This window comes from Sipha flava, unplaced genomic scaffold (genome assembly GCF_003268045.1).
Source record: "Sipha flava isolate LNK unplaced genomic scaffold, YSA_version1 112_pilon_pilon, whole genome shotgun sequence".
NCBI lineage: Eukaryota > Metazoa > Arthropoda > Insecta > Hemiptera > Aphididae > Sipha > Sipha flava.
This window is the reverse complement of record NW_020271731.1, coordinates 1,026,938-1,043,928: the sequence shown is the minus strand read 5'-3', so window position 1 is coordinate 1,043,928 and position 16,991 is coordinate 1,026,938. Positions and strand designations below refer to the sequence as shown.

At 26.8% G+C, this 16,991-nt stretch overlaps 1 protein-coding gene across 1 annotated transcript in view; it reads right to left on the bottom strand.

Moving 5' to 3' along the window:
- The window catches only part of LOC112689538 (metabotropic glutamate receptor 2), a 310,121-nt gene that overhangs the window by 42,366 nt on the left and 250,764 nt on the right, over positions 1-16,991 (bottom strand). Inside the window, exons 10-11 of the mRNA XM_025563298.1 lie at positions 11,259-11,421; positions 8,733-8,946 (exon numbers count right to left, since the gene is read on the bottom strand). Coding sequence (XP_025419083.1) covers positions 8,733-8,946; positions 11,259-11,421 — 377 coding nt within the window. The remainder of the gene's footprint in view (positions 1-8,732; positions 8,947-11,258; positions 11,422-16,991) is intronic.

Genomic DNA, 16,991 nt, shown 5'->3' with positions numbered 1-16,991 from the left:
CAATGATGCATTACAATAGCCATCACTTCAACCAGAAATGGTTGATGTGTTCTGGTCTTACAGGTTGGGTTACAGGGGGTTGGGTACAGTGCTGACCACCTTGCCGTGTAAAAAACACTTGTTATAAGATTATGGAATCAGCTTCGGACATAGATGGATGGAGTTAAGACTGGGCATGGAATTCAGAAAACTGGACTTAAGATCACGACCTGGAACACACTGAACCTTTACAGAACTGGAGCTTGTCCAAATCTGACTGATGTGCAAGAAACGTATGGAATACAGATAATAGCCCTCCAAGAGATAAGATGGCCATAAAAAGAGTATTTAAAATTTTTTTTTACATGTAGCAAAGTAGCACTGGAGTGGAAACTTGCGGAAAAAAGAACTCAAGGACGATCAAGAAAAAGGATAGATGTTGGGGAAGAGGACTTGAAGAAAATAGGAGTTCAAGATTGAAAAGAATTAGTCCAGGATAGAAAAAAATGGAGGGATTTAGTGATGGTGGTGAAAACTTTTAAAGAGTATTGAAGACCAGATGAACAAAAAGAAAAATATTATAATCTATTTATTTTTCTAATTGATTGTGAATATAAAAAATAACTTATTTGATTTTAAAATGCATTTTATACGTAGTGAGATATTTCATAGAAATAAGACAGTGGCTCAGTGAGTATCTTATATATTAAAAAATGTATGAAAACTAAAATCAGTCTGACCGTTCTATCTGACCAATTCCCTTCATTTTTTTTTTAAATTAATGGTATTTAGAAACAGATATATCATTAGTCATTGAAATTTACTCAATTCCCAACTTACTCAAATTATAATCAAACGCGATTTTTCCCTGTACATTTCTTATTGGACCCATTCACTCAAGAAATTCGAATTATCATAGCTCCTCTTCTAATTAATGGATCTTGATCGTTTTACTTTCAAAACACTCAGTGGATCAAACTCTTTCTTTTGAGCTATTAACTAATTAAATCCATTGAGTTTGAGGAAAGTTATGTGTTCACAATCAACTTTACTTTCAATTTTTTTCCAAATACTGCATTTTCATCGGCTCTTACAAATTAGTTTTAATAAATACTCTCTGTCATTTCGATATGTCTTTAAATTTTTGATATTATAATCATTTATTGATTTATAAAATGTGTTTATGTATTGATTCGATTGCATCTATACTTTTTATTATATAAATAAATTATCTATTGCGAATTTTCGCAACGGGTATACTAGTAATATATGAATTAAATTGATGGAACTCTGATGTTAAAAGCATCAGGTGGCTTTTATCACAATAAAAAGAAAGTATACTTAACTCGAGAAGTTTATTACAAAGATGTCGTCAATCTATCTATATATAAATTTCATTAATTTTCAATATTAGGGTTGAGACTCACGTGCTTTAAAATTGTAATGAATTATTAATTTTGTACAGGGAATACTTACAATATTGTCGTAAAATTCAAAGAATGTCTTTAAATTATTTATTTTTATTACAGCTATTGAGTAGTATATACAATTCGACTATTATAATTACACATATTACCCGTTTCAATAACCTGAAGCTTTGTGTTTATAAGAATTCATTTAAGTATAATTTTTTTTATTTTAGAAACGTTTTCTGTTTTTTATTCCACATTTTCACATAATTATTATGATTTTTATTGTTATTGAGTTACTTTTATATTTAAGTCTATGGTTATATATTGTTAAATTGGAATGCATTTAAGAAGTGAATTAAATTATTTCATATTTCTAATAAATAAAATAACATTGAACCAACTTGTTAATTAAAATTAGTTTGAGAAATAATATGAATAGATTTTTCATACTTAAATTCAATAAAAAAAAAAAAATAATAAGAATTGGTACAAGGAATAGTAATATCAATACTATACGATTTTATAATTGAGATAATAATAAAAACCAATTAGTATTTATTGTGCATATAATATGTTCTTAGGATGGAACTAATATTTAATTAATGATATCCTCAAGGAAAATTTAATTTAAATATAAATATAAAAATATAATTTATTTAAAAATGAATATCAAAATAAAGATAACGTATTTGAATCTACTGGGAAATAAACCTGTATTATTAAACTTTCTAAAGCGGAACCTCTACTATGTGGAAACTGAAAAACTTTCAAGTTACCATCAGAAAAAATACTCTTTGTATGGAGAAAAATAAAACTATTTAAAAATAATATAGGTAATCTAAACTTTATTATTATCTTAAATATAGTTTGAAGTTATCATTTAACAATTGTATTTATTTATAACCCTTCTAATGAGCAAATAATAGTATAGTATTACAAAGATTAGAATTTTTGCACCTTAACTTTACAGCACATTTTCGACTGTTGAAAATATGAAATATTCAGTTTACTTATTATTTTAGTTAAATCGTTTAGTCATCGAGTAGTACTCGCGTTTTCGTATCTTTACTGTACAGATTTTTGCTTTTACTTAATAAATATACCGCATACAGCTCTTAGTCCGATAAATAATAATTATAACTTGGAATGATTAGAAAAGTTATCAGCTACAGATTCAAATACACTATTATTAAAATTAACGACAAGGAAACGAAAATGTGTTAAACTTCAAATAAAAAACAATAAATTATTTAATAGAAAACAATAGTTTTCTTAATTATAAATAAAGTTAAACTATATTACTATTATTACTATGTATAAATTATTATTATTAAAATAATTTTTAACATTACATGTTGTATATAAAATCAATTTGTATTTAAACTCATACATTCTAATCATAAAAATGTATTACATTACAAATTATATATATATATATATATATATATATATATATATATATATATATATATATATGTGAATTATTAATCATAATATAATTTTTGAAACATCAATTTTTTTTCATCTCCTTTATGACGAAAATATTTGTAGGTTATAGGTGATTCCGTTTTAGGGAGTTTTTATTGTATATTATTTTATATTATTTAGGATGCGATCAGACAAATTCTAAACTAAAGAAGCCAATTTGAATTAAAGTTAAAAAATAACGAAAACCTATTCAGAAAAATGACATGTGTATAATATGTCTGTATTTATACCGCAATGAGCTTAAATAACACGTGAGAAATTATTTTTATCTATTGTCTATTGGATCATAGTTTAAGTTTTCATAAAGTCAACAGAGCAGTGGAATTTCCTACACACGTCAGAGTAGTTATTTTTTTTTTAAAAAAATACAGAGTGTCCCAGTATAAGGATCGGTTTTAGATACCATCGACATGTGTTTTTTTTCTTTTAATAATACTTAGGTCCTGTGCTACAACAACATTTTATTGATAATTTTTTTTTTTTTGATATATAGAATTCAAATTTGAAAATTTGAAATTGTATTTTACAGTTTAAAAAAAAAAATCCAAAATGGCAACTTAGTAAATAGGATATTTAGAATAAGTATGGTTTTAAAATAACTTGTTAAAGTTGAATTGATTTATTATGAATTTTTAAAGTGATTGAAAATATGAATTAATAATTAAAATTAATTTACCATTATCGTACGTTCTATCAAGATAAAATTAGTGATTACAATTAATTTTTCCATAAAATTATGAACGTGATCTAAATTATTTTATGCAATTAAAATTTAATTCAAACATAAACAAAATATTCTCTCAATATTGTTATTATGAAGTAGGTAGATAAGAAAGTAATTATTCGATTAACATTTAATAAATATTTAATTTAATATTTATAATTGTAACAAATTTTATAGTATAAATTTTAAAATTTTATATTGGTTTCCTTGGACAATAATCGTGCAGAGCTGTGGTTTTCAACCCAGGGATCGTGGAATATGGTTTGGGGACCTTTAAAAATAATGAAAAATGGTTATTCAAATAAAAATGTAATATTTTAAATGTCAATCTAATAATTATAAATGTACAATAACATATTGAATAAAACAGATTATGGTATAATCTTATCTGACGATCGATTGTTAAGTATAAGCGATTGTGGTCACCAATATTAATTGAATTGTCATTTAATATCAGGTCAGACTCGTCCCCAAGGAGGCGGGGCTGAGGAGGAATTTCCCTCCCCTTATACCAATTTTTAAAAATGTTTATTAAAAAAATAATAATGATCAGTAGTAAAAGTTTTAATAATATAAATTAAAAAAAATAAAACAATAGTATATTATGAAAGATAATATATACCGGCTATGCTTATACATAGATAACTGTAACCATGATAATGGCTATAAAAATGCACAATGGATACCACGAACTAAAGATATTCTATAGAGTAATATAATGTGATAAGTAATATGATGAGAAAATCTTTACTTTTCATGATAATTCAAAATTTTATAAGTGTATTTGCTGTATTTGGATAATAATTAATAATGATAGATATTAGTTTAACTTTCACCTAATTGCTTGCTCTTTACTTCATTATTTTTAGATTAAAAACTACTGTATTCAAATGCAGTAGCGTATACATAACTTTTGTATGAGGGGGGGATCAGTTACAAACAAATCATTATGGAAAGAAAATTCTTAAACGTAAGTATGAGCACATTTAAACAATAAATAATAATATATATATTGAATGTATCAAAGTGATAATTTACAATCAGTTTTGGGTTAAGGTAGGGGGGGAAAGAGGGCAGTTACCCCGGGTGGCAATTTTTTGACGGCGTTAACAAAAGTTTTGAAATTTTTTAATGTATATATTAGTTTTTAGGAAAAATAATTAATTTATTATTGAAAAATATTAATAACAATTATATAACATATATATATATATATATATATATATGTATATATTATAATTATAATAGTTATTTTATGTTATATTAAACCGCTGAGTTATTTCGTCTGTGGGCGTTTAGCATATTAAGGGTAAAACCATATTATTATTATTTAGCGCTTGGACCTTTGCATTTTTATTTTCGTTATACTGACATAAAATTGTGTTTAATGCATTTCTTATATATATCTATGTGTATATTATAATTGATAACCATCAGATTATTAAATTTGATATTAATAGTCTCAAATAATTTATTTACTACCAAGCAATTGTTTTTGTCATCTCTCTCTCTCTCTCTCTCTCTCTCTCTCTCTCTCTCATCTCGTGGTCATAGAGGTCATCGGTCTCGAGTTCGATTCACGAATCACGATTGACTGGAAAACAAACATGTCTAATATTTTATTTTCAATCAATATGAGTGGAAAGTGCATACAAATGCATATATTGAAATAAATGAGTTGTTGGTTTTTTTTTTTAAATGTAGAAGGAATTGACAATGATTTTTACGAGAAAAATCAAAGCAATTAGTAAATATTTATAATGTTTATAACTGGGAACTGAGAATGAGATAATACAATTTAAAACAATAATGAAGTATTTTTCAGAAGATGAAAAAATATCTATGTACACTTTTTTTAAAGTATTAACGGTAACTTTGTTAAACAATTCATTTCCTATTGTGTAAATAGCTTTAAAACTTTTTATATTTATACCATGTTTAAATGCTAGCGGAGAAAGATCCTTCTCAATTTTAAAAAGAATTTAGAACTACTAGAAAACATAATTATTTAATGAAAATATGTCATAGTTGTCTCTAATATCTATTGTAAATATTTTCCTAAAAAGTATAGATTGGAATTATAAAAGAGTTTGCTGTACAGAAAGCTAAAAAATAGTTTTAAATGTTTTATATTCAATAAATTTGTATTAAAATATTTATATTTAGTACCTACTAAGGTCTATAAATTTAAAAACTACCGGTGTTAAAATATGTTTATAAATATAAATAATTTAAACAATCTTAATTATGTTGTTACTTGTTGTATACATACACATATATATATATATATGTGGGATCAGTAGGAATAATGTAGACGAATGCTAGCCTTAGAATCAATATATTACAATGTAACAACAAATTACAGACACTTTAAACAAACAAGTATATAAAAACTAAATCACTTCACACTGACTCGTCGGGCGTCACAACATCACTGCCCTCTCCAGACAGGTCATCACACTGCCTTGGATTGGCCTGATCAACCCCAGTGTTACCATCCCACACACACATATATATATATATATATATATATATATATATACAATTTTAAAATCTGCCCTCATACGACAAATTTGTTAATCCGGCACTGTTTACAATAAATCCTTGCAATATTTTTTTGTTTCATTATAATTTACTTACATTAAAAACACTATTTCATACAATTATAAAAAGGTCTATGGGGGGGGGGTGGATCTGACCCACATATCCCCCCTTCTATACGCTCCTGTTCACATGTTCGATGTATGAGGCGCTGCAGCGTCATTGATAACCCTGACTGTACGACGCACTATTGTACGAATCATATACGAGGTGTGTTTAATTAGTTTCGAATAAATATAATGTAGTTTATCAAATATTTAATATATATATATATATATATATATCTAAATTAATTTTAATTTTTCAATGCTAGTAGTGCATAACCGGAAACGGGTGGTATTTACGTTCACATTTAAAATTTCGAACAACAATAGGCGTTACTGGGTACATACCTTCATTCTAGCAAGGTTTTTATTTTTAAGAGGATTTTTTAAACGTCGGTTGAAGATTTAAGATGTAACCCGGATTTCTAGGTAATTTTCAATTTCTTACATAAATTGTTCGATGTCTACAATTTTGAATAGTGATGACAATTTCAATGACTATGACAATTTTACATAGTGATTATCGTTCAATAAATTGCTAAGATATGTGATGATGTAATTTTTGTCTCGGCAACCTCGCACGAAGACGCGTAGTGACGGAAACGTGTGTGTGTCTTGATCAATTTAATTACGGTTAGGATCACAATCGCATCACAATTACGATGATGCAACAGTGTCGCACGTGTGACCGATCCATATTATATTTGTAAAGTTTTGAATTAAAAATTTGTCATCCATCTAGCATCACACAAAGTCCATAAGGTCGCGACTATAATATTTTTATATTAAATTACGATTATTAATCATTGAATATTACATTAGTTATAACATTACACACTATACATTATATATCATACTGTAACATTATATTTTTTTTTTTTTATTATTAATGATACAGCTTCAACATTAAAGTCATTAGCCGGTGACAAAAAAAAAAACATGTTTACAAGTTATTTACAGTCATCTTAATATTTAAATAAAGGAAATACAAGTATATTACAAGTATAAGGTGATAATGATATAAGTAACAATAATATATAATTATTTAGATTCTATTATATAGATTGGATATTTTAAGGAATGTAACATTATATTATTACATTACCATTTACGATTATTAACCATTACTAAATTTAAGTTCTTATTTTGTTTTCTGTTCTTTTATTAGTTACTAGCTGATCCGTCAAGGCTTCGCCCGTAATTTGTTGCTTATTTTGCGATGATATGTAGAATTTTTTATTCAAATTTTATCGTTTAATATGATTGACAAGTAAATATAAAAAACAGTTAATGAAAACGTTGTTACGGGCATACATAGATGTAGGTCCTTACTGCTCTTACAACATCGGCGGGACCACATAAATCGTAAATAATAGAAATCGGGGAATAATTATAAATAATATATTATTCGCAATAATAGAAAGGAACTATTAGTTTAAAACAGAGGGTAACGCAAATACATATTATGAAGACAAATAGTATGTAATAAATATTAAAAACAACTATTATAGACGGGCATCAGTAGGACATGTGCAAAATGCGGAATTCACGAGGTCAACCGATTACATAGGTAATCTTAGGTTGGGCGTACAAAATACAGTCAATCCAGATTGACAAATGATAAGTGATTTAGCATTCGTTAGATGTGGGTCAGCAATGAGAAGCGGGGTATATAAGGGAGTCCCAAATAGACGAATATTCAGATGTGGTTTATACGAGTAGTAGCGAGCACCTCCACGCCAGATCATCTTTTAAATTAATTATTTGTACTTAGAAAAATTTTAAATAAACAGTTAAACTAAATTGAGTATTTTTATTTGGAATATTTTCCTAATCTTCAACATCTTTACGATTGAACGACGGCACGCAACAACGTATTGAAATGTTTCTAGTGGTATTAATGTATTTTTATTAAAAATTAATACATATACAAGTGAAATACTAATTAATCTGTTGTTGGTAAATAATTTTATAAAACTTCTGAGTATATAACGTTTTTTTTTTTATCTCCCGTTGACATCAAAATCATTGAATGATTCGGTTCGAGAAAATAACACGTATAATTTTTTACATGAAAAGCACTCTGAACGAACATTTACGCCAACGTACCTAAATGTTTGATTTTGAGCTAGGTTAATGGTAATCGCAAAAGAAACTTTAACAGGGAATTGAAGTTGTTTTTGATTGAAAATGGCAAGTCAGTTGACATCATGGGGATTCTTAGAATAAATGTGATTTTTCCTTTTGTTAGCCCAGTAAGAATTACGACTTCTATAATATTATTTCGCAAACATTTTATTTGTAGTCTTGTATCGTTACATAAGTTTAAAAAAATGTTAAATTGGCTTTTTTTTTTTTTTTTGCTTTAAATTTATTTTATATGACACGTACGATCGTGTATATAATTATTATTTTTTTATTAGAGGTGCATGCATAATTATTAATAATATATGTTATAACCAGGTCACCGTTGTATTCGCTTACCGATGTGCTTGGACTCATTAAACGCTTCCGGGATGTTTCTGGTCAGCACTGCGTATACAGTGCACACGACAATCAACACGATTGGATAACCGAACGCTATCACGTACGAGGTGTTGATGAAAGACGAACATACCAATATGTTTGATTCTCTATTCGGATAATAGTGTATGACCTTTGGTGGACTGACTAGCATCCATACACCGTTGATGAGCACCTGAAACATGGTCGTACACACGATACGTGTTATCATTAATAGTCTTCGTGTGCGTGAACACATACACATACACACATGCATACACACGTATATATATATATATGATAAAAAAAGTGATTTGAAATATTTTATAGATGTTTTAAATTTATACATTTTTGAAGAAAAAAGATAAATTTTATGTAACTTTAAGTCAAAATCAAGTCATTTACTTATTTATATAAAATTTTTTATAATTTTTTCAAGTAAATATCTAGTTTTTCGAATGTTCGTAAACTTATACGGGATCAAACTATTTTTGGAAATGTTTATATTGAGTAAAATTTCATATCAAATAATATATTAAGATACTAATATCAAATTATTAAGATTATTTAGATTTTAAAATTAAAACTATGATAGTAGATGAGTAGGGTATTAACCCTTTTTCTACCAATAAGATTACGAATAATCATAATAACTAATAATGGTTCGATTGTAAAATGTATGTATCAAAATATAAAACAAATAAAAAATGAAAGCTTCTCTTTATAAAAAAAAATCGACAATTGTCGAAGAAAATGAATATCATAACTAACTTGTTGAGTTAAATCAATAATCGGGTTTGGTGTTTCTGTGGCGAAGTATAGTGTAATTTTACTGTCGAATTGATAATAAAATAATAAATACACATAATTACTTTTATTAGTCCGCAAAGGTTATGATATACGTTCTATATCACTAATTCTGTGTATGTTATTTGATATCCTGGTTATATTATCGTACTTGATTATATATTTTTTTATTTTAGTTCTTAAAATGCATTGATTCATAACACGTTATATTTGGTTCTAAGAATAAAGGTAAGACTATATTATTGTGAATTGAAAAGTCCTACATTGTACTTAATCCAATCATGTGCAACTCCCTTTTTGGATATTTAATAAATTTTTTGGTGTCGAACGTTATACACAATTTCATTACGTGATATCGAAATAAAATTGTACGCTCAATTTCGTATAGTATAATTTAAGTTTTGATAAATTTAATGGCAGAAAAAGGGGAAAAAAAATGTTACAACCAAGCATTTTTCGATATAATGTGAGGGAAAAACGGTCCTGTGCATTGAATTGCGTTTTAGAAAACTGTAAAAATAAAAAAATCTATTCTCTTCTTTCCAGGTGTTTTTTAACGTCAACCGTAAGTCACGTAGGATAAAAATTAGCTTCCGAACGTTGAACAAATATAACCAAAAAATAATGCGATACTACTCACATTTATACATCATATCTATTTATATATATCTACTAGCATTTTCGTATCTCTGGATGAAACGTGACATTGCATTTTTACCAGTTAAATTTTGAAAGTGTCAAATTATATTTACATAAGAAAATCAGTGTTTAGTATATGCATCTGAGAGGAAAAACTAATGTTCAATTATAATTACATCATTGAACAAATGGTCATCCAGGTGATGTGATTTGCAAAAAAAAAGAAAGGATTTCAAAATTTCTTTGAGATGTACTAAAGTTTAGCAGACCAACGCATGCAATATGTTTAAAAACCTAAAAACTGTTCATCACATATCGAGAAAAACCAATATTGTCTGTTATTGCGTTTGAAAGTTATTTTTATAATCAACGCAGCGTAGTGTTTCTATTATTTTCTTGAAAAATATGTTTTAAACATTGTTTATTTATGTATTTATATTATGCTGTATTTTATACATTATACTAAAAATCTAATATAGTAAAGATTTACATGATTCATATTGGAATAAGAAAAAAAATATTTTATCATAGGGTATGTAAAACGAGAAGACTTTTCAAACTAAGTGAATTGATTAACTACAGTTCAAAAATGGTGCACATTTTATTCTGTTATATACCCTTAAAAATAATTATAAAAGTAAATAGTTTATTTATAGAAAAAAAAAATAATTAATGCATAGTCTAGTGTCTATTATATTTTTAAAGTGCGATTTATATCGAATTAAAAATTACAAGGATTTTGGATTTTTAAATAATATAATCGCAATGGCACATTATACTGTGTATTGAAGATTAGTTAGTATTTTTTATTGATTAACAACAAATCTTCATAGGGTGATCTGTATGCCTACTGAAGTTTTTTGAAACAATCGACGTTATAATGATACTTTTACATAAAATAAACAATATTCCAATATTGTTATCATTTTTTTTAGTTTTGATTATTTATATACTGCTGTGTTGGTTTAATTTAGATTTATTAATAATTCGAACAAGATTATAAATAATTTTTTATAACATTAATAACTGGTATCAGTTGAATATCATACGACAAATACTTACTTGTATTGATATGAGCCCCGTGCAGATGACCAACTGCGATTTCGGTGATATGAAGTTAGGACGTTTAACGGTTCGTCGGCCTGCATTGAATATGCGTGAAATGCGGTTTGTCTTGGTTAACAATGCAGCGTACACAACGGTGAAACAGAATCCAACACCGAATCTAAATCGCGTAGATAAAAAAATAAGAAAAGCAAATTGTTGTTTATATTGTTACTTTTTTTCCGTTAACCTTAATGATTTTAGTGGTTCATACATTATACATTGTATTCGCGTTCGTTGGTTGTGTATCGAATTATTTATGTTACACGTTTAAGAGAATATCGATTTCAGAATCCATGTACTATAAATGGGTGGATTCGGGGTGATTGTTAGTTTAAAAAAAAAAAAAAAAACATTATAATTCTGGATTTACCAGTCATAGACACCAGCCATGGATTAAAATTTGTTTAAAATTAATGAAATTAATGAAATTAAAACAAATTTTAAGGCACAGTACAAGCTGAACAACGTTTTAACCTAAAAGTGTGCTCTTTGAATATTAGTATCCCTTCTCTCTTGAGCTGGTTCTGTCCTTAGTATCGAATAACGTATGACTTATGTTTATTTACCACTACGTACTACGTTTATATGCATTGATTCTGTTTCGTTACAACGTATCTATACAGAACTATTATGTGAAAATACAAAATATGCTATAGAATTTACACAATTATTATTAGTGTATAATTGTTCATGTATTCATCATAAAATCATTAGATTAAAACGCGATAAATAAAATATAAATTCAGCCAATAGTAATAATTCACAGAATAACTGTTATTATACTACTTAACAAAGAACATTTTAAAATTAATTTTATCGAATTATAATGGTATACCATTATAATGGATACTTAATATTTTTAAAGTAATATGAAATCGATAAATGATTTTCGGTTCAAATTTATTCAACGGTTTCAAAACACATTAAAATTTAAACTTTATTACATATATAAAAAAAGAAAACAAGTTTATAACTAGCACGACGATTTGCGATCAAACCATTATGACTTTGTCTTGTTTATATTTAAATTTAAATTATATATGAATTTAGAAATGTGGGTTATGATGTTCACCTATTAATATTTCAGGCATTTCCAAGATCAATATTTCTGACAGGCCCATTTAAAAGTGCAATTCGAGTAGAACATTTTACTATAGAAATGTTGAATTATTAAAGATTTCCTTGAATGTCTAGAGAGGTTAAGCTTTTTATTAATTTACTTGATGATCCTTTATCAACAATAATTGAATGTCGAAGAACTTTTTTTTATAAAATCAATAAAATTCATATACATCATAATATTTCATCAACATTTTTATTAATAACTAAATAGTATGAAATAGTTAATAAATAACTATAAGTAATTAATTAAGCAAAAAAAAAAAGAAATTAAAAATATTTTTCTTAAATTATATCAAGTTTGTATAATAATATAATGTATTAAAAAAATTTCAAGTTTCTATTTAATATAAAAAACATTAAAATGGTATAATTATTATTTGATGATCAATAATACTTGGTAAAACAGGTTTTATTAGAACTACTCATCAGTTCTATCAATAATTAACATATTCCATGGATATATCCATTATGTTAGTAATCAATTAATGTTTAATATAATTTAAATTAATAAAAGAAAATCTCACAAGTTACCGTTTTTAAGATAAACACTTTAATCGGCTAATATAGCTAGTAGCGAGTTCAATAAATTTAAAAGCTACTAAGATTGTGGTTGAAAGTCGGTGCGTAGAATTATTTCAGATTAATGATTCGATACATAGTTGAGATTATTTTAGCGGTAGATGGGCTTTCGAATTAGTTTGGGAAATTGTCAACAAATTAAAAAAAAGCTTTTTAAAGTATCTGTTATCTATGTTTGATCTTGAGTCGATTGATGGGTTGCATTAAACTATTGGATAACTTTTATTACCTGGAAAAGTATAAGCGAGAGAACGAAAAAAAAAAACCATTCATTGTAAAACCAATTCATTAATCGTTTCACTCAAAATGTCTAACATACATCTATGTCATGTGACGTTTAGTTTTTTTTTTTTGGTCTTCGAGTAACCGGACTAAAGAAATATACATTATTCTTTATTACTAAAAGTAATTATCGTTTATGGTGACATCCCGGATACTTCAATGTCTTCAGTCGAAAAGTTTTTTAAACTTAATAAAAAAGGTAAACATTTTGGTAGCAGTTAGTCGCGTGATGTTTTCAGCGGAAAATTTATGGCGGATTTAGTACATACGTAGCAATAACTACGATGACTTGTAACCATAAGTATTTTTTGTCGTTATACATTGTTGCACAGGTGTTATTGTTGCTTTGTTTAAAATATATTCTAGAAGTATAATTGTTTACATTAAAATAAATGCTTTGAATTAACCATTTTTTTTCCAACGTTGTTTGCTAATTTCTGTGTATATTTGGTTTTTTTCTAAACCTATAATTATTATATTCACCCGAAATGTTTAAAGAAAATATATTTATTTATAGATCCCATTAATGAAAGAAAAACTTTATGAAAATATTTCTTTTTCACATACATTGTAAGTTTTTATAATGTATTAATATTGTTCATAAAAAATTCTAAAAAGTTGCGAATATAATTAGTATAGTATATGAACACGTTCAATGCCATTGTCGACGGGTAGTCGACATCGGTAACATTGCCCGGGTCGCCTTTGTCGACTACCCGTCGACAAATATAGTGTTCACTTTGATGGTTTATAATTTTTACTGGCTACGAGATAATGGTCTGAAATTTATTGTAGGCGATCAGGTTCCTTCTTACGAATATAACGATACCATTGGTTTTTAATTTTGTTTATTTTTAGTTTGGATATTTATTTTTTCCCGAAATCACGACGACGTTTATCGCCGATAATAATTGTATACTGTATTATTATAACTCTGTCGCAATTTGACATAAGAAAATGGTATAAATAACATTCCCAACACTAACGTAATATTCATACAAATTATTTTATGCTGTATACACCGTGTTCTTCAGAATACAGGGTGATTCGAAAAATATAAAACTATTTTTATTACGCAATGAAAATTATTTTTAATTATGAAATATTTAACATTATTTTAACCGTTACTCTATAATTATTTATTTAATAATATATGAAATAAATTATTATTTTCAATTAGTTACATACTAGGATAAGTATATATTTCAGCATCGCGCCGTTGCGTATCGCCGGTGTCGACGCATAGTCGACCGTACGTAGTTTCGGCGCGGCGACCAGGGCGCTTCGCCGTAAACACTAGCGGAGCCCAACGAGTGAAACGATTTATTTTTTCAATGATTTATTTTATATCTTTATTTAAAAAAACTATAAAACTGTAGAAAGTGGGGACTATTAACTTGAAATAATTGAAAAAACGCTTCAAAAGTAATCGAATTTTCATGTAGTTAATCTTTGATATAATTATTCGAATTAATGTGCATTTTAATCTTATTTTAATTAAATATAATAAGAAGACTAAGTTGAATTATGTATATTTCTAACAAAACTGGTTATTCAATTATCTTGATTATATTTAAGTTAAGCTATAGAAATAGTGATAATATAAATCAACTGTTAATATTTTAATTCAATTTTTTCAAATATTTTAGTAATTTTCATTAATTCATTAATTAAAACTTAAAGTTTACAGGTTATAAATGTAATTAGACTACTTTTAATTTTATATTATAATCAAACATTACGAAGAAATATTGTGATTATACCCATAAATATTTTACTAAAGTATTTTGCAATAATAATATTCAATTTTACTGATTTGCATACAAAAAAATTTTGTAATATACTAATATGTTAACTTATAAGTATTTACTCGTAAGTTTATTATTGTTATTATAATTTATAATTTAATCTTTTGGTTCAATGAGAACACAATAATATTGATCATGTTATATGCCATATAAAATATAGTATGATTCAAACAGAAAAAATGGTAAGTTTAATAAATTCCAAATATTTTTTAGTTTGAAAACTCAACATATAGCATTTTTATTTGCTTGATTCTAATAATAGGGATTTTCCATATTCAGTAACATGGCATTGTTAATTTATTCATATTTCATATTACATATAGTACTCGAATTATATATTAATAAATACAATACATTTATCATTTAACTCGGAATCTAATATATTTGAAATTATGTATAAATATTAATCAAAATACGAAAATTATTTTTTTATTTAAATTTTCTCATCTTTTTTTTAAGACCTTATTGTTGAAACGTGTTATTTTATGATTATTTTACACTTTAATTTAGATAATAATTTTTTTGGTGAAACGACTATGACACGTTAAAAAAATTAATTATAAACTAAGTTAATTGTTAAGACTACAAAGTTCGCAAACTAAATAATTACATGTTTTTAAATTAACTAAACAAATAATAAATTAAGAAAATTCCTAAAATATCTAAAAATATATTTTATTATAAAAAATATATATTGTGTAAGAAGAAAATAATGATAATAATAGTAAAATCAGATATTTATCGTCGGTGTATGGGACATAATGGTCAAAGTTACAAATTTTTTTATCAACAAATCAGATTATATGTACCTATGACTTCAATATCATAATAAGTTCAAAAATCAATAATTAAAAGTTAATTTATAATTTTTTTCTTTTCCTTTAGCATTTGTTACAAAGAACAAATATTCTCACCATAGCAAAAATATATAATAGTTATAAACGAATAGCTGTAACGGCACAACTGCAATGAATATAAAAAAAAGCGTATACAATCATACCCAAACACTACAACCCAACATGGATATAAAATCATCTTCTCTGTAGCTAAGGCAGTGGCGATAATATGAAAAAAAAAACTATAACCACACGAGACGTGAGACAAGCGATAATACAGAGGGTGTTTAACAGTCGGTACTATGGCTAGTACTTATACAGGTGTTATGCTTGGGCAAAACAATCTTGTTTTCAGTGAATCTTTTAAAATCATTCAAACAGTTTTAAATAAAAAATTTGAAGAACTCAGACGACCAACCGATCCAGCAGTAACCTAACCATGTGAATCAAAAATCTGACGACAAACCGGCTCTCGCATACCGACCGATTTAAGGTTGCCTAAATTGTTGTGAATCCTTTAGCAGTAGAAACCGGCCGATCATGGGGTTTAACTCACTTCCGGAACAGAAAAAGAAATACCTCGGGTCGTCTGAACCACACACTCCACAGGGAACTATATGTCAGTTGTAACCTCTCTTTATACTTGATAGCGGAAATCAGGAGACCTAAAACCCCGTAGCTGAAATTTGATGCGCCACATCAGTTAATTGAACTAGTCCCGTAAATAGAGTACAGTTAATCCGTAACCCCGAAATATTACAACCAACGAACTGTGGACAAGGTGCTAGTCATCGCGTGAATTTGGACATGAGGCAGACTAATGATAAACCCTACACCGAACACATCGTGAGGGGTAGCCACAAAAAGTTTTGGTGTGGTCATATTCCTGACAATTATTGCACTGACTGATCAATTTTGGCTTGTATGGCTCTTCAATTTTAACTTTGATATGTTATATCGAAAAGAGTTGAAATATTTCACTTGATTTAGGGGTTGGTTTTAAATCAACCAAGAAAAGAGATAATTTTATCTTGGTGATTCTATGGAGAACATTTGTTATG